Source organism: Impatiens glandulifera, chromosome 4, assembly GCF_907164915.1.
Source record: "Impatiens glandulifera chromosome 4, dImpGla2.1, whole genome shotgun sequence".
NCBI classification, from domain to species: Eukaryota; Viridiplantae; Streptophyta; class Magnoliopsida; order Ericales; family Balsaminaceae; genus Impatiens; species Impatiens glandulifera.
In genome coordinates, this window is record NC_061865.1 from 53,896,822 (window position 1) to 53,922,472 (window position 25,651).

Sequence of the window (25,651 nt, forward strand, 5' to 3'; positions counted from 1 at the left end):
AGAAATGAACAATGTATTAAAACAAAAAAATGGAATAAGAACAAGAATATATATACATTATATAAAGTGACAAGAATTTCATGAGGGCCTAAGGAATAGAAACCCATAATCATAAAGAAGGAGCTTTCTAGATATAAGATTGATTCTCAAGGGGAAAAAGTATATATTATATGCTTCTTATCTTTTCTAGTGTTTTTCCAATAACATCCAATGAAAGTCAAATTGGCATAACCCAATGAATTCAGACATCAATCCAAAACCTATCTAATCAAATTTTCATTTGGATTGATTGTAGAAAAGCTACATTGGTGAACCACAATGAAACTCGAACATCCTGATCATAAATAAGGAAAAAAAGGGAAGTGATGATGCATAATCATTTGCAAATCAACCTTACTAGAAACTTGTTAAATGTGGAATGCCCAATTACATAATTGTGCACCCATTGGGATCTTCATCGCTTAATAACTCAAATGAATACAATGATGATTTCGAGGGCGTCTCTAGGTCGGATGCCAATGACTCTTCTGCCCCTGAATTTTCGTACATGAAACCCTGATGCATATACATGTAAGATTGCGACGGTTGAGAGGCATAATGTGACGTCATCATTGTGATAGTGGGATGGGCTGTGCTACTAGCAACATACACTTGTGGTTGTGCATCAAAATAATTCATAGGCGGTAGGAATTGATGCCCTTGAAAATGTGGAGGGATCTGATTCATCTGAGGTGGGCCTAGGTTCAATGGCGGTGGCCCCGGGTTCGAAGGAGGTGGGCCCATTGAACCGGGTGGGGGCGCACCTAATAATTCTCCTTGTCCTCCGACCTTGTGACTCTTGCGTTTTTTCTTTTTCTTTTTTTTAGCTCCAGTGCCTTGTGGTGGCGGTTGGGTTGATCCATTCTCTGGGGGCTTCTTGGCTTCAAAACTTGGATCTTTAACTTCGAGAATATTATTATTAGCAGATTCTAGAACCGGGGGCTTTTCGTCTCGATCGGGTTCTTCGTCACTGCTTTCTGTTTCACTTTGTTTATCTGGGTTCTTTTCTTTCGGGGGTTTCTTCCCTTTTATCGGCCATAATTCAGCGTGTTTGCCTGCTTTCACTAACTTCTTGATCAAAGTGTCTGCATCTATGTTGCCTGTTACCACTACTTTTTGCTGCTTGGTGTCTACATCAACCTTATAGACACCTTTACAAAAAAGAAGTTCAATTGATAATAGCAGAAATGGAGATGTTTTAAGTATAAATATTTTTTTCCTCTGTTTGTACCTTCAATGCTGTTGAGTATTCTCTTGACCTTCCTTTTGCAGCCTTCACAGTGGATGGAGACTTTCAAGAACCATGTCTAGGTGAGAGATAGATAGAGAGGTTAAAAATATCACTGAGAAAAATAAAGAAATGCAAAGTTTAGAAGTTTAGTCACCTTGTATTGGAGGGGCTCCCCGATTGCTTCTACTACTTCTTCTGGACCTGGTGCTGTTATTGCCATATGAAAATTTCTTAGAGTTAACGGCAACAATCAAGAGAGAAGAAAAGACGTAAGAAGAGGCTCAAAGGAGCATCTTTAAGAAAGGATGATGTGAGGGAGCTCTTTTAAAGTTGCAAAACTGGGAAAAGAAATCTTTCTATTGGAAGATGATGGCCTACCAATATCATTGAGATTCTCTAGTAAAAGGGTTGGGTTACTTTCAGGATTTTATTTCTCAAGATAAAGGCCCAAAATACCAGATTCATGACTTATTGGACACAACCTAAATTTAATGCATAGCCAAATGGTTGTTTATCTCGTTTTGTTCGAGACGGAGGAGGTATAATATGACTTCATTTGTAAATTTAATTAGATGTAGTATAGGGGTAGTATGGTAATTAGTAGTATAGGGGGTAATATAGTAATTAGTAAAGTAAGTTAGTGGTTGTTAACTTATAAATTTTAAGATTAGGTATTATTTGGAGGAATGAATGGCATAGTATGAAACTGGATTGTCTCCTCTAAAGGCTTAGTCCACACTAGTCACATCTACAATTCTTCTATAAATCCTAGATCTCTAGGCTGGTATGTAAAAATAATCTGAAATATTTTTCTAATAAAATTTCAAATGGAATGATAAAGGAAAAAAAATGGGGGAAATGTACAATCTGGCTATCGATTTTGGAAATATAATCAACTCAGTGAATAATCCAAGTAGATTTAGTCATTTTTTTTGTTTACATTAGTTTGAAAACAAAACTAAATAAACACATAGTGCTGGAAATTTAAGCATAAATTTACTTGATATTCAGTGCTTAGACCTTTGAGCAAGTCCTGCACTGAAGAGTAACACTAACATCTCAAAATACAAAATATTCAATACTATTAAGTTTTATCACATGTTCAGATTCTGATTTCACTAGTTAGAAGGATTTACAGTCTTTATTTCCCCCCCCCTCCCCCCAAAAAAAAAAATGCTCAAGCTCAAAATTAGCCTGTTCTGATTTCGGAAAAAGTTTCACAAGCTGTTTTTGTTACAGAAGTTGGAGTTTGATGCATGCTTATTATTCCGCTTTCAAACAAGCTAATACAAATTAAACAAAATAATGTCACAGCCCCATTTTGCATTGATGTCTTCATGCTCAAACAAATCCAGAAGGAGATTTTCTCAAAAAAAATCCAGAAGAAGAGATAAAGGGGAAGAAGTACCTTGGGATGCAACTTTATCTGTTGACCCGTATAATTTGTCCCTTTGTGTATGGAAATTACAAATCTAGAAGATTGCCTACTACCATATAAAACCGACAAAGGTGGATGATCTTTAGCTGAAAGAAAACATGATTGCCTTAGGTGTGAATGAACAAATCTACTATAGTAAGCATGAAACTCTATATTAGATTAAGATAAAAAAAACACAGAAAAAGAGAGGCCAATTCTTTAGTTCTGCTTCCAATGTATTGGCCGGCCCCATTTGAAAACACTTTTTTTTTGTATCTAGGTCTGGATTAAAAAACGTTTGGAAACTAAACTTAGTCAGACATATTCAAAAAGTACAATAATGTAACACCACCATCTGAAAACCCAAAAAGAGGAAAACTTTTTTTGACCGGGGTTTATTCCCTTGGGAAGCTAACACGACCCCCACAACCTAAAGAGAAGGATTTTAAAATAGCAACACGTTGAGTTTTCTAAGAACATTTTGTATTTTCAACAAACAGAGGTGATGAAAAAGCACTAATTAAGGAGAGAAAAATCAAACCAGAAGAGAGTTTCTTAAGCATAGATACTGTCACTCAGTCAAAATTTTAACCAGGGTATAAATTACAAAAGATATATGGAAGTGATAAATGTTTACCTCTAATCTCATCCAATACCCAAAGGTAAAGAAGGGTGGTAATATAATTGAACACCCAATAACCGAGATTGTTTCCCTAAACAGTAGAAAAATTCCTTTAACTATTCTTTCCCTTTGTATAGCTTATCCAATAACCTCCTAACATCAACTTTTTTTCCAGGTTTAGCAAGTGCAGAACTAATACAATCAAGTGTAGTTTCACAAGGGACAAAGCCTTTCTCATGCATCTCCTTGATTAAGTTTTTTGCCTCAACTCTATACATTTTTCTCAATTTCTTCTCTAGCTCCACGTGTTTCGATAGCCTGCACCAACCGCTAATCAATATGTCATAAGTCGAAGAACTAATCAACACTCCTCTAGATTTCATCTCATTCATAAGCTCTCTAGCTTGTTTCATTTTTCCATCCGAAGCAAAATCATTGATTAAAGCATTATAAGTGCTAGTCCTGGGAAGAAAGCCATTGCTTATCATTTCACAGTAGTACTTAATAGATTCCTTCTTGTTTCCTAGTTTTGCATGTCCAGAAATCAAAATATCATACGTGTTAGCAGTAGGCAGAAACCCTTTTCCTTTCATTTCATCAATCAGTTTCAAAACCTCATCCTCCATACCAGAATTCAGTAGGGCACCAAGAAGAGAGTTATAGGTAGTAATATTAGGAGAAATTCCTTTAACTAACATATGAGAATAAGTTGCGAAAGCCCTCTTTATATGAGCGCTTTTACAATATCCACGTATAAGGGCATTGTAGGTATTGGTATCAACCTCCATACCTTCTCTTATCATCTTATCTAACATTAAAGTGGCCTTTCTTGTCATTCCTAGTTTACATAAGATTGACATTAGATTATTGTAAGTCATCTGACTCTGTTTAAGTCCCATACCCACAAGCTGCTCGTGAATCGACACAATTGTGTCCGCCCTTACCCTCTGTTCTACAGAGACTGCATTAAGGACAAGCCTATGAGTGGTTGGAGTTGGTTGAAAGCCCATTTTTGACATTTCACTCAACAAATCCATTGCTTTTTTGACATTACCTCCTACACAGAGCCCGCCGATCATAGAGTTACAAGTAATCGAATTAGGAATTAGCCCGTCATTCTTCATTCCATCCCAAAGATTGATAGCATCTTGCAGATTCCCTTCTCTACAATAAGCCCCGATCAAAGTGTTGTAAGTAGCCAAATCAGGAACCAAACCAGACTGTTTAATTCCATCGTAAAGAGTCTCGGTTCTATAGTTTCCCAGCTTTGATAAACCGTTTATAAGGACATTGTATGCAATAGTGTCGAGTCCTATATTTCTCGTAGACATTTCTTGAGCCATACTAAGTGCAGCTGACTCATTTCCTGCTTTGAAGAATACATCCATCATCGAAGTGTAGTTAGCACAATCGGGTGTTAATCCTTTTGATACTAAATCCCTGAACAATTCCTCAGCCTGTTCAAACTTCCCTTCTCGTTTTAAACAATTGATAAAAGAATCGAGAACAAAATGATTCTCATCTACCCCTTTTGACTTCATCTCTTCGTATAAGCTAAAGGCAACATCACGTTTTCCCAACTTGAAACAGCCGTCAATCAACGAAGCATAAGTGTAAGTATTTGGGAGGATATTTAGGGATGATGTCATCTTCGTAAGGATATTAACTGCAGAATCGAGCATTCCTTTCTTGATATGACCATTTATCACAGAGGAATATGTAATAACATCTGGATAAACATTATTTGCCTCCATTTCGTTCAGTAAGCTGTCTACACGTTTCATTTCTCCTAATTTACTGAAACCATCAATCATAACAGAATAAGTAATACAATCTGGAATCAAACTGAATTTCCAAAGAGTCTTGTACATTTCCTCAGCTTCTGCAGGTTTTCCTGCCTTAAACAACCCATCCATCAAAATGGTGCAAATGACAGCATCAAATGCATATCCTCGAACTACCATTTGTGCTTGAAGTGAAAAAGCACTCATTAGATCCCTTTTTTTGAAGGAGGAATCAATGAGTGTAGAGAAGGAAACATGATTAGGATCCACGCCCATTTTCCTCATCTCATCTAAAAGCCGTTTGGCTTCCTCTAACCTCCTGTTCTTGCAGAAAGCATTTATCATTGAGCTATAAGTTACAACATCAGGTACAAGACCACCCTCCAATATTTCCTCATAGATAGACAGCGCTTGCTCAAGCCCCGTCCACTTGCAGTACCCATTAATAAGCGATGTATACATGAACAAATTCTGGGTTGAATTTGATCCTTTTACATCCACTGATTCATTTATGAAGTAACTGGCACGGTTAAAATCTCCTGTTTTGCATAACCTATCGATTATAGTATTGTAAGTGACAATGTCAGGTAACAGCCCCTCTTTTGGCATACTCTCTATCAAGTCTTCAGCAGTATTAACCTCACCAGTTTTGCAGTACCCATCAATCAATGTATTCAATGTCACTGTATCAGGATAAGGCTCTGCTAAATCTACAATACTAATCATAAACAAGTGGGCATATTCTAACTGCCCGATGTCGCAAAAACCTTTAATCAAAATGTTGCAAGTGTAAGAATCAACAGGAACACCTTTCTTGACCATATCCGAAACCAATCCAAGACTCTGATGGACGAATCCCAGTCTGCAAAACCCCCAAATGATTGTATTATAAGTAACAGTATCAATTTCGGGGTAATGGGTTGTGTTTATCCTGAGCAAATCAAGTGCCAAGTTCAAGTTCCCAACTTTGCACAAAGAATGAATCACAATATTGCGTGTAGCTACATTTGGCACAAACCCACATGAAAGCATATCGCAATACACGAGCCATACCTGAGAGACCAAACCAGCGGAATTGAAATCGCGGAGAAAGCAATTCCAGTAGTATAAGTCAGGCGGAACGAAGTTGAAAATGAACCTCATTGCAGAGAATGCCTCACAGGCTCTTGAGAGTCTATTGCAGGTTAAGAACAGTTGAATGAGAGTGGAGAAAAGGAAAGCGTGAGACCTACAGTTCTTCCTGTCATTTGTTGGAGAAGAATTGGAGAAACCCATATTCGAGGATGGTGGGAGAATGATAGGATGAAGTGAAACCAGTGACCGTTGAGTGAGACGGAGAACGGAGAACAAGGAGCTCCATCGCGAGCGTATTATATAATGCTTCATCGGCGGCTGTGTGAGTGATTCCGGCGGCCGGCGGCGGTCGCCTTATTCCACGGTAGAGAAGGGCTAATTATACCAGTAGTCTCCCAAAATCCCCACCGACCGCCGACGGCACTTATATATAATGTTTTTTCTTTTCTTAAAATATTAACAGTTTATTTATATATATATATATATATATATATATATATATATATATATATATATATATATATATATAATATTTACTCATTTTTAGATAATTTGTTTTTAATATTTAATAAAAAAATAATTAAATTGTCAAATTAGCATTTATTGGTAGGTAGAGTTTGACTTTTTTTTAAATATTATCATTTAGAACTCTTTATTGTTAAAGTTATATAAAATAATATTTTATTTTAATGATTTTGAAGGTAGGTTAATTCACTAATTTAATTATTCAATTTTAACGAATTAAGAATAATTAAATTAGTTATGAATTTATGTAATTAAAACCCTCTATTGTTTGAGTAATTAAATTAGTGACATAAATTTTGCTAGTTAAATTTAAATTTTGTGGCTCCAAAATTAAAATAAATATAATAGTTGTACATTTTATTAATAACATATTAAATATATAACTAAATTTCAAAAATGAAAAAAATACATGTGGTCATGACTCGTAAGGATGACAATTTGAAACAGCCCCGCGAAAACCGAATTGAATTGTCCCGTTTGGGACGGTTTTTCCCCGAAACCGAACGAGGATGGCGCGGGGATGGTATTTGTGTCCCCCGCCCTGATTTCACCCCGTTTTCACACCGCCCCGAATATCATAAACATACTTAAATATATTAAATCACTAATATATTTATTTATTTACTATATTTTATAAGAGTATTAAAATTATTTCTTTATAATAATATAAAAATTTAATATATTACAATATATATTATATTAAAAAATTGTTTTATATAATTTTATTGTATAATATTTATTTATTTTTTAAAATAAAAATTATTAACGGTGTACCGCGGGATTCCCCGAAACTGAAAAAAATCGAACGGGACGGGGATGGTATTAAAAAAATTCCCGAAATTAAAACGGGGCGGGGATGGTAATTGCATTCCCCGCCCCAAACTGCTTCATTGCCATCCCTATGTGGTCGTATTGATATGTTTTTGGTCATTTTGAAGTCTCCTTTGATAATGTTTGTGATATATGTTGTATGATGTTTCTATAATAATAAAAAATATGATAGATAAGTTAAAATGAGTAGAGATTATAAAGATAAATATAAAAATAAGAATAAATAATTTTTTTTTAAAAGAATTAAAATGTAATCTCAAAGATCATTTTTACAATTAGATTATAGTTTGATTTATAATATATTTTTTTTTTAAATATTAAAGATGGAAAGACGACTACAATATAAATAATATAATTAGAGTTAGTAATATAAATGAGCTACAATAAGAAAGGATAAAAAATTAGCTTAATATTAATATTAAGGATAAAAAAGTGCTATAAAAAATAATAAAACAGGGTTTATGAATTATATTGAGAGAAAAAAATTAATATATTATATATAATAGAGAAAAAAAATTATTAATAATATAAAGAGAAAAAAATATATTATATATAATATAAAAAGAAAAAATTAACGTATTTTAAGGAAATAATAAAAGGATTATAATTTTTTTTATATTTTTAACCATAGAACCACTCTAAATTTTGATTTTTTAAAAAAAATTTAAAATAAAAGTTCCTTAAAAACCTAATTTCACCTTATTTTAAGATGAATTTTATCCTTCTATAATAAATTAATATAATTTACATTAAAAAAAACTAAAATATTTTATATGTATTTTCAAACATTATATTTTTATTATATACTTAATATATTTTATTTCAATAACTTAAAATAAAAAAAAAAACAATATTAAAAACAACCCTAGTTATTAAGCATTGATATAATAGGGTTCTCTCAAATAATTCAACCGATAAATTTCATTTTTTTTTGTATTTCAATAAACCCTCATCCCTGCAGCTTTCTTCTCCAAAAAACCCAAAACCATGGACCCTGAACTCGTGCTTGCTTCGTCGCCGTCAGACGCCGGAATAGTTTGCTGGGACGTACTTTCCGGCGCAGAGCTTCACCGCTTCCGTACTTGCGCTTCTCCTTCTCATGGCCTCAACTTTGTAGGATGCCGTTTCATAGCCTGTTCTCAAGTTCGCGATTCTTCTTCTTCCTCAGGCTCTGTCTTCTATTGGTCCTCAAATAAGGTTAGTTAGCCTCTCTCCATTCACATATTGTGTTATTTAACAGACCCATGTTCGATAATATGCATCTGAGAACTATCAATGTTGATGCCTAGGAAAAAAGCGATATTGATTGTTTTTTTTGTAATTTTCGTGCAGCCTCAAGTAGAAGTTAAGAGCTTTCCTTCTGAACCGATTAAACCCATAATTTCTCATAGGGAAGGGACTTATATTGTTGGAGGTGGTGTATCTGGTTACATATATTTTTGGGAGGTGAGTATACTAATTGCAATGTTTTCTTATAAGATAGTTATGATTGGTATTTGTTGATGATATTTTCTTTTTCTTGTTAGGTTGCCACTGGTATTCTGTTAAAGAAATGGCAAGGTCATTACAGGGCGGTTTCTCGACTAGTATTCTCTGATGATCAATCACTCTTGATTTCAGGGGCAGAAGATGGATCTATTCGAGTTTGGTCCCTTTTAGCGTAAGAAACGTAGATTTTCTTTGTTTCAATTGTTAGTGGTTTGAGTATTAATTGTTTTATATTTGATCAGGATGTTTGATGATACACAAAAGGAGCAAGGAAAGAACTTATATGAATATAGTTTCTATGATCACTCATTGGCCATCACTGATATTGTTGTGGGTCATGGAGGATGCAACTCAATCATTGTTTCAGCTTCTGAGGATAAAACGTGCAAGGTATGGTTCTCTCATTTGGATTTTAGAAAATAAGTTTGAAGAATAATTTGTTAAATGCAAATCTAGGCTATAAGACTTCAATGCTGAGACAGAGTAAATGGAGTATACACATTGTTCTTAGAGTACATTCTTTTATACCAACACAAAAGGAACCAGAGATGTATTATACTGGATATTGTAGTTTCTTGGTGTTATTTGGCTGATGTATCTATTAGGGTTTTCTGCATCATTTTCAATTTGAAATTTATGCAATGGTTCTATTAGGGTGGTAGTAGTTATAATTGTTCAGTCCATTTATATGCATCCATTCATTATCACCCTAATTTCTATCCAGATTCATTTAACTGCATGACATTTTAGGTCTGGAGCTTATTTAATGGCAAGCTATTAAGGGATATCATCTTCCCATCAGTAATTAATGCTGTTGTGATGGATCCTTGGGAACATGTTTTTTATGCTGGAAGTAAAGATGGGATGATATACATTGCTGCACTCAACGCTCCTGATACCAACAGCAGCCATGGGAAAAATATAATTGACTCAACATTTTTTCACAGGTTTGTTGACTGTTCTCAATGGTTACCTTAAAATTTCAATAATACAATTTCCATCCTTCCCTTTTGTAGTGTATTATCTTGGTAGTTATTCAATAGGAATTGCCAAAAAAAAAGTTTTGTAATTTGAAGATTATGATTTATTTTTTCATGAATATATGTTCATGTATTGTATTTATTTTCTCAATTTCCAATCTCTCTAAACTACGTTATCTATTAATCAGCGAGGCTGTCACCTGCTTAAAATTGGCATCAAATGGAAACCTATTGGTTTCTGGATCAATGGACGGCATGGTTCGTATATGGGATACTAAAACTCGTATGATAGTTCGAACTCTAAAGCTTTGTAAAGGTACTATCTTAATCTGCCAAATATTTTTCCTGTGTTAAAACAAGTGAACAGTTTTGGGCAAAAGCTTCCATAAAAGTTGTCTTATTTTGGAATAAAATCTCTTTTCATCTATATTTCCTTTCTTGATCTATGCAGGCAGTCCTGTCAACAATATACTTGTTGTTCGTCAATCGCAATTTCTACGACCTCATGGCTTGTCTTATTCTCAATCTTCATCCATAGTAAAGCATAAATCATCACTACCACCTCCTTTGGAAAAGTATTCAAATTCATCAAATGAGGTTGGAGAAGTTATAACATATTTAACTGGTAATGAACCTCAACCTAGGAGGTTCCCTTACATCAGTGGTCGAATCTTGACCAAGTATATGAAGGAGCTTCAGGTTCGTATCTTCTTCATTAACGTTATGTTCTTCCTTTTTCTGTTTTGAAAGTAAGCATATCAGTTAAATTGAGGCAATTGAAAATCTTAAAAATGAAATAGAGAAAGGATACCAGCTTATATAGATTAAGATTTGTAGAAGAAATGTAGATGAGAAGAGGTGTAAGCCTTTACATGAGAAAAACCCAAAATTCATCATTCATATAGCACATAGATATGGAAACACTTTTGTCTCTGGATCTGAATGAAAAACTGTTGGCCTTGTTTGGATTGGGGTTATTGAAGTTAAGATTGAAGTACCAAAATAAGGATTATTTGGGTAGAAAGACTTAAGGGTATTAATATATGAAATATTTTTAAAAAATGAAATAGAAGATATTTTGGTATTGTGGTTGATAATTTGATTGATGAGGGGATGGTGAGTTATATGAGATTATTCAAATAACCCAATCCAACGAAGCCTTGCTAAATTTCTGGTTAAACTTTCCTTAGATACACAAAGTTTTCAAATATGATCCCATCCAGATCAATCACAGATTGTTTTGGAGGCACAGATAACAACATTAACTTTATATTTATTTTTTACAATCAGCAACAAGGTTCGGCTGCAGCTTCTGAAATGGAGGTGGAAGGATTGAAGCTTGACTATGAAAAGTCCAAGCAGATGGTCCAGAAACAAAAGAAGATGTATGAAGATTTATACGAGTTTTGCGCAAATGAAGTTTTGAATAGAGACCAAGCTGGGAACTGTAATGGTAGTACTTAATGGGGGATTTGTTCTTTCTTACTTTACTAGCCTCATGATATTGTGTTGATTCATTCTATTTACAGCTAATTTATAATTGTATTCTATTAGAATCATCTTTTTTTTAATGTATTTTATGTCATTTTAATTTTTGACAAACACTCATTGGAATATCTTTTCTTATGATAAAGTTAAAGTATTTTGGTAGTTATTAATGTATATTCTTAATGCTTGTTGGCCATTTGTGATTGAAAATTTTGCAATCCTTCTGGCTTTTATTTCATTTGTGTGGTATATTAATTAACACAACATTGCTTTATAATACATCCACTTGAAAACTGCAATTTAATAATAATAATAATAAAAGTTTGCCCTTGGGTGATACCCATTTTCTTACCAAGGGTTAACACTGTTAAGAATCGAGGTTAAACTTCAAGAGCTACTTATTATATGCACCATTTCCATCACAAATTGGTATTATAATACCGATTAGTGTTTTAACCGATCAGTACTATGACCGATTGGTGTTCCCTAGGGCACATAAATAATAAGCTACCGGTTTCCGGCAGATAGCTTGAAGACTGTGCTAGCTAAAATTCAGATCCATGTAAGGTCTCTAAAGCTCATGTAATTTGATCCATAGATTAGAGTTTGTTTCTAAAGTTCCTGTAATTCCAATTTCAATCATGCTATGAATAAATGTTGAATATATGAAGCTCCAATTGTTCGTTTCTGAAATTCGTTTCAGATGTTTCATTAGGTAAATATGACCTGATGATGCATTGAATTAGAACTCCAAATGATAACTTGTTGAAATCGTCGCTCAATTCCGAATCTGCGGTCATATTGCTTCTTTCGAATTTCAGAAAATCAAAATACTGCTGGTGATGTTTCATATTATAGCTTCTTAGGTTTGAAAATTTAGAATTGCTTCAGTTGGATTAGGCTTGAAAACTCTTTTGAATGATCATTTTGACATGTAATGCTACAAAGTAATGTGATTGAAAAACATTTGGTGCAAAATTGTTGAGCAAAATGATTTCTATTCTCAAAACCAATCTGGTTCACTATTGGAATATCTAGTTTGATTAGGCTAGTTTTGACATAACTTCCGGAAGCCATAACTTGGCGACAAATGATTAATAAGTTTTAGCTGATGAATTTGCTGCCTTCTATTAATCTTCAATGTTGAAAACTGCATTCACATTGATCTTTGTTACTCATATATCTGGTGTTATCCATTTGCAGTCATATGAATTTCTTTTCATGTCGGTTTATTCTTCGTCTTCCCTGCAATTTTTTAGTGTTGAAACTAGCTCTGTTAATAAGGGTGGTTCATTGATTTATTACTTACAACTTTAAATTGAGGGGAAAAAAACTAGCTATTCAGGTTTATGTGCCATATTCAAGAACATGAATGAGGATTACGAGTTTCTCATCTTGTCTTCTTCCTTTTCTTCGTATTATTCCATCAAGGTAAGATTTACGATTATTCTGTAGCTGATGCAGTTGAACGAACTTAGATTTACACACTGTTATTAAGTGAATCATCCTGATCTTTCTTCTTTTGAGGCTTTAGTTGTTGGTCATTATTACTTAGGCTAGTTTGATCTGCATGATGACCAGTAAGATTAGTGGAAAGTTCATCAGGTGCATTCATGATCATCTGCAAATCAAAATAATGTTGTTGGTCAGATCATTAGTGATGAAATATGTGTGTAATATAATGATGAGCTTATAGATTCACGTGTAACTGAAGCAAAGCAGCAGCAGCTTTAGTTTAATTATAAGTTGCTACTTTTTTTATTTCTTTGCGAATAATTGTGCTTCTATTACTGATTACCAGCGTTACCAGAACCTGTTACATTCCCATTACTAATTGTGCGTCTATCACTAAATCAATCTAGTTAATGTGTGACAATTGTTTTCAGGCAATTTGAGTGAAACCATCTTTCAGGCAATTTGAGTGAAACCATCGGCAAATAGCTGTTTTATCCTTTCATCAGTTCCCATGTAAGTGTTATTTAGATTGATGTTCATTCTCGTTGCGTTTACAATAATATTGTTTCGATCCTAAGTATGCTGTGTCCCTTTCATGGTTCTTTCTCTTTGTTGCACTTTTTTCTTTGTATTTTAGTGCCTTTTATCGATGATTCTCCCAGAGTTATTTGAGTTCGGAGAATTTGATTTGAATTTTTGTCTGTTTATTCGTACTGCTTGCGTATTGGATTTTCTTAAGAAATTGTGGTTTTTGCGACAACTTATAAAAAAGATTAACGAAGTCTGAAGGGTCTTACAAAGGTTCGAGATTGTTTTTCATCTTGTCTTGAAACTAGTTAGGAAAAGGCAGAAAAATCAAATTTTAGTCCAACTTTTGGTGAAAACACAAGAATGACATAACTTTACATGAGATTATTCATGATTTCGACAAACAAGGAAAGATCTAGTAATTGAATTTGTGACTCCGGGCTCCCAATGCCAATTTAATGGAGTCTCAAGCATTTTATCAAATAATCCAATTTCTATTGAATTATAGAATAATTTGACTTTGATCTAATTTCAAATGTTTATTTGATGACTTCTTCCTATACCATTTTTTGGGTTTAATAAAATGCCATAAACTAGTTTTAGAAAAACAAAGAAGTAAATTAGTCCCATAATTATTATTGTTCATTTCAAAAACCAAACTTTAGTATTTAGAAGTGACCAACACGATTCATACCATCGTATACTCACATTTAAGTCTTACTATTTAAAGGAATCTTAAGATTGTAAATAATGTTTGAATAGTGTAAAATGAAACATATCGATCAAACTAAATGATCGTCGTCTTATAAAACTGTTAAATCAAACTCAAACTCAGTTTGTGGATTTTAGTGGCGATCGAACCGTCAAACCTACCAATAAATGGTTATAATTTAAAAATTATAAATAATTTGGTTAAAACTTATTGTAGAAGATTTTAGGGTCAAATACAAAATTAAATTTTGGATCCCAAAAATTTAGTAAATATATTTTTTAATAATATAAAATGAGATATAAATATTAATATATTATAATAGGAAAATAAGAGATTGAAAGGAGATAAAAAAAGTTATATATATTATATAATATATATTTAATATTAAATAAAACAAAAATAATATAATATATAATTAATAACAGTATTAAATATTAAAATGTGGGCCCACTCCGACATTGATTGATACATATGAATTCCTCTTAATAATTAAGTTTACAAATATTCAATTACAAATATACATAGTTGTGTATATTATTTGTTTTTCAATGCAAATATACATTGTTGGTTGATATAAAAATTTTAAAATAAATTTCAGGTATACTATTATTGTTTGATAACAATTTTTTTTGAAACAAATAAAATCAATTGAATCAATTTTTAATCGACCAATAAACCAAAACTTGACAATTTTTTTAACTGACTTCAACGATTTAGATTTAGTTATGCATTTCGGTGTACAGACTGACTAAATCGAACCGCGTACGTATTTTTACGGGCTCAGTTTTTTCACTGACGATTCGTGCGGCATTAGTTACGATTTTTGCAAGAACGAGTAACTAGTCAGCCTTACTCGACGCAACACTCGACGCTTAATAGAATTGACACAAAAATTTTAGAGAGAGAGTAAACTCTTACAAAGAATAATATTATATCACTTGAATATTTGGTGATTTACAATGTAATACCTCACGGGTATTTATAAGACTAATTCTAGCTATTACATTAATGACACACTAATTTAGGGCATTCCTTATAAGTCAATTAGTGATGCACTAATTTAGGGATTCCTTCTAATTGTCAATTAGTGATGCACTAATTAAGGACATTCCTTTTAACTATCAATTAGTGATGCACTAAAACATGCCTTTTAACTGTCAATTAGAGATGCGCTAATCAAGCACCTGTCTTCCAGCTAGAATATTCCTTGGGTTGAGTTTAAGCGGGCTTAAACCTCCTCCTCTTCTTGTGCCAGGAAGATTGGGCCGTAACATTCTCCTTAAGCCTCCTCCTCTTTTTAGGCCAGAAAGATTGGGCCGTGACAGTATGCATGTATACATTTTTATGTGACAATGACTATTGACTACAAATGAAATTATTTAATATTTTTCAAAAAAGAAAACAGGATATTGTTCAATTAATCAAACATCTATTTTGTCCATGTCTTCATGAATAATTGGAAGGTAACTTATTTTCTTACATTTTTGCGGTTAATTCGTTTAATTCGATATAGTTTTGTATTGTAATTAGTTATTTATTCTAACGAAGTTACCAAGCTCCTTTCTCTAGTGAATAACAATGTACACTTAACATCCAAACTTTTCTTTCGGAATTACATGATTAATAAAATGGTTTCACATTTTCAAAATCTTAGAGAATACTTCACAAATTATGCACAAAATTCTCTACGTGCAGAGTATTGAACAAACACATCAAAGGAATGCTTAAAAGTCCAAATGGAGACTTTCCTTATAATAGTCGAACTTAACTTCCAAAACAAAAAAAAAAGAAATGATTTCTGATCATAAATCTCTCTTCTCATAATAATAAGTGAAAAACTACTTTATTATTATTATTATTTTTTTTATTATTGGTCTTTTTAAGATCTTGAAAGTTCCCTTCTCTTCGGTTTCGATTTTGCCCTTTTTTAGTAAGACTATTTTCTAAGCACAAAACCAAAATACATTCTTGCCGACGGAAAATGGTCTCTCCAAACTTAACAAAGCGTCGCAAACTTGTACCGGCATTTATTTATGTGCTGAAAATATTGTCTATTTAAGATATTTTAATTTATTTTTTCGGCGCATGTGCGAGGGAAAGGTTTTTACCAGCGTATGTTAGCAAATTTTTAGTAATTATTATTTAACCTATCAGTAATATTAAAATTAAAAAGTAATTTGAAATTAATGAAAATTATAATTTTATTTACAAAATATAACTTTACAGCTTATTTTTATTCCTCAAAATCACTTCTGAATTGTGTATACGCAAGAGTTAAAATCCAAACAAAATTCACAAATATCTATGATTACTAACTATTAAGGCACTAGGGCTGGTAATCATAGAAAGGATCGAAAAACATTCAATATATAGAAAGCTAAAACATGTATTGATTATATTTCTATCTTTGTTTCATTTTCTTTAAGTTTCATTCTATGTTGAATTTGAAACCAATATGTCACCACTTAGTTTGTATTGATGAATATCTCCACCCCCCATTCTTGTGATATTCACGAGGCCGGAGATCAATGCAAAAATATCTTATGTTTTAGATCTCGAAAGTATATACAACAAATGTGTATATAAGCCCTATTAAAGGGTATTGTAATCTACGTCGAGTTCATACCACATTTTGTTGAAAGTGGTTTTTGAGTTGTGTTGTTTTGAAATGTTATGTCGCAAACCTATGATAATCCACGTCTTAAGTTAAAATTATTGTATTTATAATTTTTCACCACTTATTTTAAAAGAAATTAATGAAAATTGTTTTATATGTTTGAAACAAATATTATATCCATATTACAAATAATTGAGTCTGACCTCACACACAAATATTGACAAAATTAAAAGGTTAAGAGCTAATGATAGCGACACCACACCATTTTCAAAGTTTATCCTTCAACATCAATTTCTTTATTATCATATATACTTAATCTTACTATACATGTTCATCTCTATTCAACAAGTCTTGTTTTTGATAATTGATTATCATTCTCGGCTAACTTAGGTAAAACTCGCTAATAATTAAGATCAAGCCCTTGTCTATTCTAATTTCACTAATCTTGAAATAAAGTTTTGTTTTGATGATCGGTAATGTCAATATCATACAATATGTTTTCATCCAATGAATGATTAGTATAGCTAGCATAGAAACAAATCCAGCCATTTATTATGCAATATATTTTCATCCAAGGCATGATTAATATAGCATAAAATCAAATTCAAACATTTCAAAGGTAATCATAAGGTTGTCTATTTGTGTGTATTTAATTTGTATAATTAGTGAGTGTATTAAAGTAAATTTTTAGAACATACATGCTTGACACTAAAATGGTTCAAAAACAAGTCTATAAGCATAAAAAAAATAGTAATTAAACAACCTGCAACCAAGCATTAGAAGCAAAAGAAACAGAAATAAATAAATAGCAAGAAATACCGAGAGAAGATAGAAATTAAGTTACAACAATTGTCTTCACGTTCATTTATTATTCGTTTTTACAACTTTTCATTACTCATTTGTCAAGAAGGTCTCGACTTTGTGGATAAAGAGAGAACATAATGCAAACCCCAAATACGAGCAAGTTTGTGGGGAAAAGAAAAAAGAGAAACACCTACAACTACACAGATTTGAGATACTCTTCCCAAAATAAAACAATCTTTCGAAAAGAAAATCAAGCCACCCAAAAATCATAAAAGACAATCGCTTCCTTCGCTTCCTTGTTTAAATCTCACCCTTAACTTTAATTAGTCTATGTTATCCTAAAGTGCTGCTAAATGGATTCTTCAGATCCAAAATAGATCTTGTAGAATTTTCATTTTTTTTAATCAATTTTTTTTTTTTAATTTTGTGCTCTTTAATGACTAAAAAAATAAATATTTTCTAAATTTTAATTTATTTTTTCATTTCATAGATTTAGATTTCGGACCTATTAATTGGGATATTCTCCAAACTACGAAAAAAAGGAAGTGAGCAAAAAGAAAAGCAACTTGGACAAAAAGAATTAACCCTAGGTGCAAACTCGACTAAGTCATTTTGTAAGTACTTTGAGCCAATGCTCTTTTGTCATTCTTATAATGATGACAATTGTTTTTATTGAGAACTTTAAGCCTATGCCCAATATTTCCGCCTATTCCTCGTGCAAAATAGATGAAAAGAAATTTCTTTTTTTCTTTTTTTTTTCCGTATCCGATGACATAAAAGAAGTAGATGAGAGTTAATGTAAAACTGGTTAGTAAAAATATTCTTGGAGGCCAACAGGCCAATAGCGAACAAAGTAAAATGGGTTATATTTTGTTTTATCGATTTTATATTTATCACGTATATTGGGAATTGTATACTAAGTTATGCAAAGACTCGAGACTTAATAAGATATAGTTTACCAACAAATACATTCAGCTCATTGAATAATTACTTCAATATTTATAACATGAACAAAAAAATAAGAAAGAAAACACCATATATGTTTGTCATAGTAGATATAGTGGAGAAATGAATACTATATAACAATCTTTATTTGTACTTTCATATTCTGTTGTAGCTATATATATAATAAACTACAAAAGAGATTTGATTTGATATGATATTTTAGCATGCCTATTAATAGTATCTTAGATGATTGTTTGTGGGATATTTTATTTTTGCTAATTAGTTTGTTTGTGGGTTCACTTAATAATTTATCTTTTGATAATAACAAACCAAGATAGTTTGAGTAGTAGGTCAAATCAATAGAACTTCAATTAAATTTCAAACACTTCATTGGCTCAACTATGAGTGAGTTACTAATTAAGAGCTTGTAAGAGGTTAAATTATTTGGATTAATAGTCTAATCACATCATTTAATTTTTTTCAGCAATTAGATTTCTCAACTAAAAAACTGAATTACCCATTTATTTATTTTTTATAAAAAAAGTTAAATAATTGTTTTTAATACTTTAACACAAATAATCTATTTTTCTTTTATTAAACAAGATTTTAGATTTGTAACCCAAAACATTGTTTTCCAAATAACTCAACATCAAACAAGCTCTATTATATATATTCAATATATAGCAATAAATACTCTATATACATGAGGTTGGCAGATCCTAATTTTTTTATTTTGAGAATTTCAAAAACTAACTGATGATCAAACCTTGAAATAAAAAAAATGGATTTTAACACTAAGAAAGCTAAGATCAATATCGATTTTAGCTCTTATGACATTTATTTAATTATGAAGGTGGATTCCATGTTAGTTCTTTTTAATTCAAACAAAAAATAAAAATAAAAGACATTATTGATTTTTTCTTCTTTTGTTGTGAACTCAAATGTTTGTTTGATTATTTTATTTCACTGTAGTTTCATTTTATTGAACTTAATTTGTATTGGTGGATAATTGTCCTTGATTTTTGTGACCTTTGCTAGGTCAATGATCAATGAAAATCGTATTACTTAAAAAAAAAAAACTCATACTCTTGCACAAAACGTATTTCTTTAAATGTTATGTTTGTGACATTGTTCTTAAAGTCTCTAATATTGTAGATAGTCATAAAAAGAAATATTCGAAAATAATATTACAATTCTGACAATTCTCTCCTACTAAGTTTTTAATCCAACTATAAAAATGACACATCATTCCGTTAACTTTCTGGTAAATATTATTCACGTCCCTATCAATTTTCGTTCATAAATTACCAAACATATCACTTAGCAATTGTCACGGTCCCAACCAGGGTATTAATGTCAAGAGTACTACCAGTGAACTGATCAGTATAAATAATGGAGATGAGAGGAGAGGCTTATAATTTCAATCATCAGTTTGGTGTGTGATCAAGAGTAACAAGCTAGATACATGGCATCTGCAGCTAATTTCTTCGTTTGTTTATCATCATTTATGCTTCTTCTTATTCTGGTGGGTATTAATATTTCATATACATGTTTAAGATTGATATAAATATGATGAACTAATTAAGGAAAATATATGCAGCTTTCAAGGGGAAGCAATGGAGCAAGAATGGAGGCTGGAGGAGAAGAATACTGGAGAGATATGACTACCAAAGATGGACCATTTCCTCAAGCCCTTACAGGAAAAATTAGAAAGACCATGTTCACCAATGACTTTGAGCCGAGGCCTGACCTATCAACTTATCCCGAAAAATTGCAGATTGTTAAGGACTTTGAGCCGAGGCCAGACCTATCAGCTTATCCTGAAAAAAAGCAGTTTGTTAAGGAGTTTGAGCCGAGGCCAGACCTATCAACTTATCCCCAAAAAATGAAATTTGTTACAGACTTTGAGTCTAGGCCAGACCTATCAGGTTGTCCAGAAAAAATGCAGTTTGTTAAGGACTTTGAGCCAAGGCCAGACCTATCAGCCTATCCCGAAAAACTGCAGTTTGTTAAGGACTTTGAGCCGAGGACAGACCTATTAGCCTACCCTGAAAAAATGGAGTTTGTTAAGGAATTTGAGCCGAGGCCAGACCTATCAACTTATCCCTCTGCATCGGAGGTGTGAGAATGTTCTATAATTTCTCTCGATCACTCTATTTCTCTTCATCGTGTCCGTGTTCGTGTTTGTGTTGGTTGTTTTGTGTTTATTTATGTGTTTGTTCCCAAAATGAGTGAATGTTGTAATGTTTGCATGTGTGAGTTTGTTAACTTGTAAGTATATATATTTGATCATGCATGTCATGTCTTAAATAAAAAAGTACTCAAACATATATATATTTTATATTTTAGAAGTGTTACCTTTTAAAACCTTTCAATGCATTATATATCAAATAATGAAAAAAATAGATTCACAATCATATCACAAATAAAGTAGTTACAAGGTCTCAATTTTATAAAACAAAAATTAGAAGGAATTTATTTGGTTCCACGTACTACTATACTGATGAACAAAATCCAGCTAACAAACTGTTAGTCTACAATTTACTTAAGTTATAAAATCTTTTTTTTAAAATATATATAATATTATATATTAATTATTTTGTAATAAAAGTAATAAAATAATTTGAAATTATGATTTTTTAAAATAAGATTAGTAATTTTAATTTGTATATATTATTTATAATTATTAAAATTAATAATAATTTCAAATCAAATATATTTAAATAATGATTTTATTTTAACTTGTAATTTATACCAAATTTGTTTATAATATATTTTATTTTGAATAATTATTAAAAGATTTACTAAATAAATATACAATTTACTAAATTTACTTAGTAAATGATAATACAGATTTTTAGTTTTTATTCAGAATGTTACGACTTCAAAATTATTCTACTTCAAAATCATTCTAGGTTTAGAATGATCTCTTAAACTCGTGATTTTTCTTCTTCTCATTTTTAAGATTTTTTAATGAAATAACGCTTAGTCGTTTTTCCAAAAAAAATATATAATAATTTAGAATCAAATATTTTGACATAATAATTTTAATTATTTTAATAAGATTAATTATTTTAATAAATATTTATTTATAATACATTACTAAAATATATAATAAATAACAAAAAAAAATTATATTTTAAATAAAAATACATTATATATTAAAATAGTTAATCATATTATGAATTTCAAATTAAATTTTTATTCATAATATATTATTAAAATTATTAATGACTATTTTTTAATATTATGAAAATCATTTTTTTAAATTAATTTGTTTTAAAAATTAGAATAAGTTCATAATATTAAAAACAATGATTATATTTTTTAATGGGAAGAATGTCAATTTTACACACCAAGTTGTAGGAAGGTGTCAAATTTACTTATTAAGTATCAAAATTCTATTTATATGTATGAACTTGTCAAAAAGTGTCAAATACATTTAAAATAACAGATGTTAAACGGTGTTAAAATTTTTGCCACATGTAATATCCACATATTTTTTATTTTTTTAAATTGACATTATTTTAATTATTTTTCCATTTAAACAAAACTTATTTTTACTTTCTCTCTCATCCTTCCACAACTCTCCATTTTTTTTAAATTTTTCTCTCTTTGATTAACTAAAGTTCTTTTGGATTTTTACTTTCTTCTAACCTCCAAATGCTCCCTAACTAAACTTTAAATAATCATCATCGTTGGTGGAAGTTTTTGTTGGCCGATTCCTAAATCATAGACGTTATGGCCAAAATCTTCATTAGTCGAACCCTAAATCATTGTCGCCATTAGCGGACAATGTCGAATCAAGGTAATAAAATTAATAATAAAATTACTCATAGATGAAGAAATAAAGAGAGAAATATTTAAAGAAAATGGTAAGTTGTGAAGGTAAAGAAAGATAAAATAAATAAGAAAAGATTTTAATGTTTTGTTTGAATAAAAAATAATTAAAGTAATGTCAATTTAAAAAAATAAAAAATATGTGGATATTACATGTGACAAAAATTTTAACACCGTTTAACATTTCTGTTATTTTAAATATATTTGACATTGACAAGTTCATACATATAAATGGAATTTTGATAATTAATAAGTAAATTTGACACATTCTTACGTCTTGGTGTGTAAAAATTGGCATTCTTCCCATTTTTTAATAATATTATATATATATATATATATTAAAATTATTAATCTTTTTAACAAAATTTAAAATAAAATTATTATCTAAAATTATATAATTAAATTGTTATTATTTACTTTAGGTATTTATTTAGATATGGAAAATCGAAAAATAATTTTAACAAATAAATAATTTTTAATTTAGAGAAAATAAAGAAACTACAAGACTAAATAACCAGTCAGTCTCACAGACCTCATTCATGCCTTAGCGAGTAGTCCCAAGAAAAAAGTTTTGTTATTTGAAGATTATGATTTATTTTTCATGAATCTATGTTTATGTATTTGATTTATTTTCTCAATTTTCAATGTCTCTAAACTACTTTATCTATTAATCAGTGAGGCTGTCACCTGCTTAAAATTGGCATCAAATGGAAACCTATCAATGAAGTACTGCATGGTTAGTATATGGGATACTAGAACTCGTATGATAGTTCGAACTCTTAAGCTTTGTAAAGGTACTATCTTAATCTGCCAAATATTTTTCCTGTATTAAAACAAGTGGGGGACAGTTTTGGGCAAAAGCTTCCATAAAAGTTTGTTTTATTTGAAATAAAATCTCTTTTCATCTATATTTCCTTTCTTGATCTATGCAGGCAGTCCTGTCAACAATATACTTGTTGTTCGTCAATCGCAATTTCTACGACCTCATGGCTTGTCTTATTCTCAATCTTCATCCATAGTAAAGCATAAATCCTCACTACCACGCCTCCTTTGGAAAAGTATATATTCAAATTCATCAAATGAGGTTGGAGAAGTTATAACATATTTAACTGGAAAAGAACCTCAACCTAGGAGGTTCCCTTACGTCAGTGGGTCGAATCTTGACCAAGTATATGAAGGAGCTTCAGGTTTGTATCTTCAACATTAATGATGATTCTTCCTTTCTCCCTTTTTTATGTTCTCAATTTAAGCATTTCAGTTTGTCTTGAAAGACGACATAGCGTCAATATAATAAAAGGCATAAAAACACAAATGAGTTATATGAGTTCAAAGGAAATCAGAGTAAAAACAAACTGAATGATATACAAAAAAAAAAGAGATAAAAGATGACAAATGAGAATTAAAATGCAATGAAACCAGTGGTTATGGTAGCTTTCTCGTAAGCGATGTTCCAGTTTTTACAAATTAACCAATTCTTCTCGTTTGTGGGAATACGTCTCCATGTTCGGATGAGGGAGTTGCCTTCGGTGATAATATTGTTTCAGACTGTATACGCATTGTTGCGGACACCTGAGAAGGCTCTAACGTTCCTCTCCATCCAAATGTGATAAACAATGTTGGCAAAAAAATACTTGAAGGTATTGGAGCTGAAGTCGTTACCTTGGTCTTTATGATGGCGAGGTCCTTGATGTCGGTCCATTCGTTTGGAAAGTTGAGGAGGCTCATTGATGCGGAGAATCTGCGCCAAAGCAAGGAGACAAAATGGTAGTTCCCAAGGAGGTGTTGATCAATACTCCTCATTTCCCAAGCAAAAAAGGCAATTAGGACCCGGGATGCTCATGTACTTCTTTATCCGATCACGGGTATTGAGTCTCTCACGAAAGACGGGCCATAAAATGAATTGGTGTATGGGGATCACTTTGGTAGACCACACTAAGTGGGACCATGGGATAACGTCCCCATGGTCATAAACATAATCCCAGGCAGACCTTGAGTTGAACCTACCATTGTTCTCGACATTCTAAACACGAGAATCCTCATGGTTATTCAGATGTTAGGATGAAAGTGCATCAATGATTCTTACACTTTCTGGAATAGTCCTTAGAAAATTGTTTCAATCGCCATTTTTGACTTGTTGAACTGTGGCCAATTGACATTCTCTCCTGATTTGAGTGATGAAGAAGACACTGTTATGAAGGATGAGTCTGTTTTTGAACCAGGGGTCATGCCTGAACAGAATGTCATTACCGTTTCCAATTTGAATGTTAATCATCTTGCCCGTGCTGTCTCTAAGCTTCAAATTTTTTTTAAAGGATCACGCCATATCTATTCTAATCTTGCATGTCCAGATGCTGTCAGTTAAATTGAGACAATTTGAAATTTTCAAAAAAAAGAATAAAAGAAAGAGTACCAGCTTATATAGATTAAGATTTATAGAAGAAATGTAGATGAGGAGAGAATATGTAAGCCTTTACATGAGAAATTGAAACACTTCGGGAAAAACCTAAAATTCATGAGAGAAGTCCAAAATTCATCGTTCATAATTCATATCACATATAGCTTATATGGAAACACTTCTGGCTCTGGCTCTGAATTAAAAATTGTTAGGCCTTGTTTGGAATAGGGTTATTGAAGTTCGTATTGAAGTTTCTAAAAAAACATTATTTGGGTAGAAAGACTTAAGGGTAATTTTATTGATGAGGGGATGGATGGAGAGATGGTGAGTTGAGATTATTCAAATAACCCAATCTGTACAAGGCCTTACTGAATTTTTGGTTAAACTAAGTTTAGATACACCAAGTTTTCAAATATGATCCCATCCAGACCAAACCCCGGATGAGAAATTGGGCTGAAATAGTCTTCCCAATGATTCAAACACACATTCTACTATTTATATAAGCGTCTAACACACATAAGAGTTATTGTACTAGTTACAATATTACCCTTAAACATTTTCATAGCATCTTTACCAATGCTGTAAGAAAAAAAGTATCTTATTTAACTGTTGTACCTAAACAAGTAATTATGCAATCACATTAAGGTTTTGGAAGCACAAATAACAACATTAACTTAATATTTATTTTTGACAATCAGCAACAAGGTTCGGCTGCAGCTTCTGAAATGGAGGTTGAAGGATTGAAGCTTTTCTATGAAAAGTCCAAGCAGATGGTCCAGAAACAAAAGAAGATGTATGCAGATTTATATGAGTTCTGTGCAAATGAAGTTTTGAATAGAGACCAAGCTGGGAACTGTAATGGTAGTACTTAATGGG

At 31.5% G+C, this 25,651-nt stretch overlaps 4 protein-coding genes across 4 annotated transcripts; 2 read left to right on the top strand and 2 right to left on the bottom strand.

The window, feature by feature from the left end:
* Positions 1–139: 139 nt before the first annotated feature.
* LOC124935391 (heavy metal-associated isoprenylated plant protein 36-like) lies at positions 140–2,940 on the bottom strand. Its single transcript, XM_047475826.1, has 5 exons — positions 2,884–2,940; positions 2,679–2,742; positions 1,425–1,477; positions 1,271–1,346; positions 140–1,190 (listed from the first exon to the last, which is right to left on the bottom strand). Exons 1-5 carry the CDS (start codon positions 2,938–2,940, stop codon positions 427–429), a joined length of 1,014 nt encoding a protein of 337 aa, XP_047331782.1. The 3' UTR covers positions 140–426.
* Positions 2,719–5,918, bottom strand: LOC124933597 (pentatricopeptide repeat-containing protein At5g14770, mitochondrial-like). Its single transcript, XM_047474020.1, has 2 exons — positions 3,325–5,918; positions 2,719–2,794 (listed from the first exon to the last, which is right to left on the bottom strand). The coding sequence occupies exon 1, from the start codon at positions 5,913–5,915 to the stop codon at positions 3,426–3,428; it is 2,490 nt and encodes an 829-aa protein (XP_047329976.1). The 5' UTR covers positions 5,916–5,918; the 3' UTR covers positions 2,719–2,794; positions 3,325–3,425.
* A 2,546-nt stretch (positions 5,919–8,464) lies between these two features.
* LOC124933598 (protein ROOT INITIATION DEFECTIVE 3-like) lies at positions 8,465–11,697 on the top strand. The gene is made up of 8 exons (XM_047474022.1): positions 8,465–8,720; positions 8,856–8,969; positions 9,050–9,183; positions 9,254–9,401; positions 9,762–9,958; positions 10,180–10,307; positions 10,443–10,690; positions 11,282–11,697. Exons 1-8 carry the CDS (start codon positions 8,511–8,513, stop codon positions 11,453–11,455), a joined length of 1,353 nt encoding a protein of 450 aa, XP_047329978.1. The 5' UTR covers positions 8,465–8,510; the 3' UTR covers positions 11,456–11,697.
* An 8,308-nt stretch (positions 11,698–20,005) lies between these two features.
* On the top strand, positions 20,006–20,665 carry LOC124935392 (organ-specific protein S2-like). The gene is made up of 2 exons (XM_047475828.1): positions 20,006–20,065; positions 20,141–20,665. Exons 1-2 carry the CDS (start codon positions 20,006–20,008, stop codon positions 20,663–20,665), a joined length of 585 nt encoding a protein of 194 aa, XP_047331784.1.
* The last annotated feature ends 4,986 nt before the right edge of the window (positions 20,666–25,651 follow it).